The 1,840-nt window shown below is 35.1% G+C and overlaps 1 protein-coding gene across 1 annotated transcript in view; it reads right to left on the reverse strand.

The window, feature by feature from the left end:
- Positions 1–1,068: 1,068 nt before the first annotated feature.
- The window catches only part of LOC107689568 (endothelin-2-like), a 3,160-nt gene continuing 2,388 nt past the window's right edge, over positions 1,069–1,840 (reverse strand). Inside the window, exons 4-5 of the mRNA XM_016487590.1 lie at positions 1,628–1,720; positions 1,069–1,521 (exon numbers count right to left, since the gene is read on the reverse strand). Coding sequence (XP_016343076.1) covers positions 1,434–1,521; positions 1,628–1,720 — 181 coding nt within the window. The 3' untranslated portion in view covers positions 1,069–1,433. The remainder of the gene's footprint in view (positions 1,522–1,627; positions 1,721–1,840) is intronic.

The raw sequence follows: 1,840 nt of genomic DNA on the forward strand, positions 1-1,840 counted from the left end.
GTTCCATAAATGTGCCTTATGTGATTTTGGTGACATTAATAATAACACATAATTTTTTACACACCCCAGAAAACACTTAATAGAGCACACAGCGCCTTCATATTCGAAAGTGTATTGCTCATACATTTACAGCCCACACAGTGGATCAAACAAATTATGCATTCGTCGTTGCTCATTATGGGATTGTGTTAGATTTGGTTTTGTTGTTGGTTTGTAAAGTGTAATGTACTGTTGATTTATATTGCTGAGGAGTTTAATGTTTAACAAGAAGCGTAATGTGATATTTATTTTACTCATCTGAACATGATTGAGTCAACGACCATGTAGTACCAAAAACTGTTAAGTAATTTAACAAAGACTTCTTTGGTATCCGGTAGTATATTATTTGTTTATTAATAGATACAATAATACAAAAATAGATTTCATTAAATAAATTAAATTAACAAACTGACCGCTGGACGTTAGCAATTCGAGATTAAACATTCAAGTATCTGTGAGTAACTAATAGTCCTTTTCGTCACAGGAAGAAAACAAGAACAGGTACAGCATAATTAAATGCATATATGACAATAGTCCAAACTCTGGATGTACAATTAAGTTTACACAGGTAGTCATGAACAGATTGCACTTAACTGAGGCAGTATTGGGAACTCTACATATCACTACAGTGTTTCTATAATGGAGCCGACAGACAGTAGCAGCCCGTTTGTACTTTAGGAGAACAATAACAGCATTTTCTGGCAAGCTTTGAGCTACTGAAACCTGCTGGTATCCGAACAATAAAAACACTCCACTGAAAGTATGCAATAGATACTTCCGGCTTCACTGGAGGAAAAATGGAGGGAAGGAAGAGTCATAAAATAGAAAACAGATAAACATTCCTCATGTCTAGAACTTTTTTTCCTTTTCAGTTTTTTTTAACATTTAGACAATTTCTTGAGCATGCTGATCATAGAAAGCATCAGACACATTCATTTCCAAATAAAAGTTAAATAAATAAATAAATAATAAAATGAAGCTCTGATACAGAGAAAACCTAATAAATAAAAATAAATAAAATATTCCGTGTCAATAATAGAGATTATACAGTATCTAAAGTCTTTCAGGCAGAGGGTAAAGGGGGTTTATTTTTAATTTCTCTCATCTTTTCCACCCTAACCTGCATGTCTTCTCAGATGGTAATGTTAAACTATGTTTACAGTACTTCTACTGTTTTTGGAAATATCACCATTTCACTGGTGCAGCAGGTGATCTGTTCTTCTTTTCACCAACTAAATCATCTTTTACTCTGGCGAACAGACGTTTCTGCTCCTCTTGAACTGATGTAACTGAGGCTTTGTTCTTCAGCACTTCAGCTCTGTCTGTCTCACGAGGCAGATCCCCTTCATCCAGGACTGGGTTTGTTCAGGCGCTCCGTCACCTCATCTCTCTCTCTAACTGATCAAGAGATTCCTGAGTCTGGATTTCTTCTTGGTTGAAGCCGATCGTGAGGCTGTCACGAGGTTTTCTTCAACCACCTTCCTGCAAATGAAAATGACACATTGTTTAGCCTCAAAGCTGGATATTTTATGTTCGTTGAAGCAAAAGCATGCGCTGAATGTGCTTATGTTGATAGAAAAGGATTTACCTGAGAGATGACAGTAGGTAGTCGCTAGTTTTGTCCATGTGATATTGCTGGTCATCAAATTGGGTCACAATCTCCATATCTGGATTTTCCAAACTGCAAAGAAAACGTGAGAATAAGGTTATATACTGAATTCACTAGTTAACAATTTGGGCATTCAAATGTGTCCAATCTAAAATAAAATAAAATAAAATAAAATAAAATAATAAAATAAAA

The sequence above is a fragment of the Sinocyclocheilus anshuiensis genome, unplaced genomic scaffold (assembly GCF_001515605.1).
Source record: "Sinocyclocheilus anshuiensis isolate Anshui unplaced genomic scaffold, SAMN03320099.WGS_v1.1 scaffold369, whole genome shotgun sequence".
Classification (NCBI taxonomy): domain Eukaryota; kingdom Metazoa; phylum Chordata; class Actinopteri; order Cypriniformes; family Cyprinidae; genus Sinocyclocheilus; species Sinocyclocheilus anshuiensis.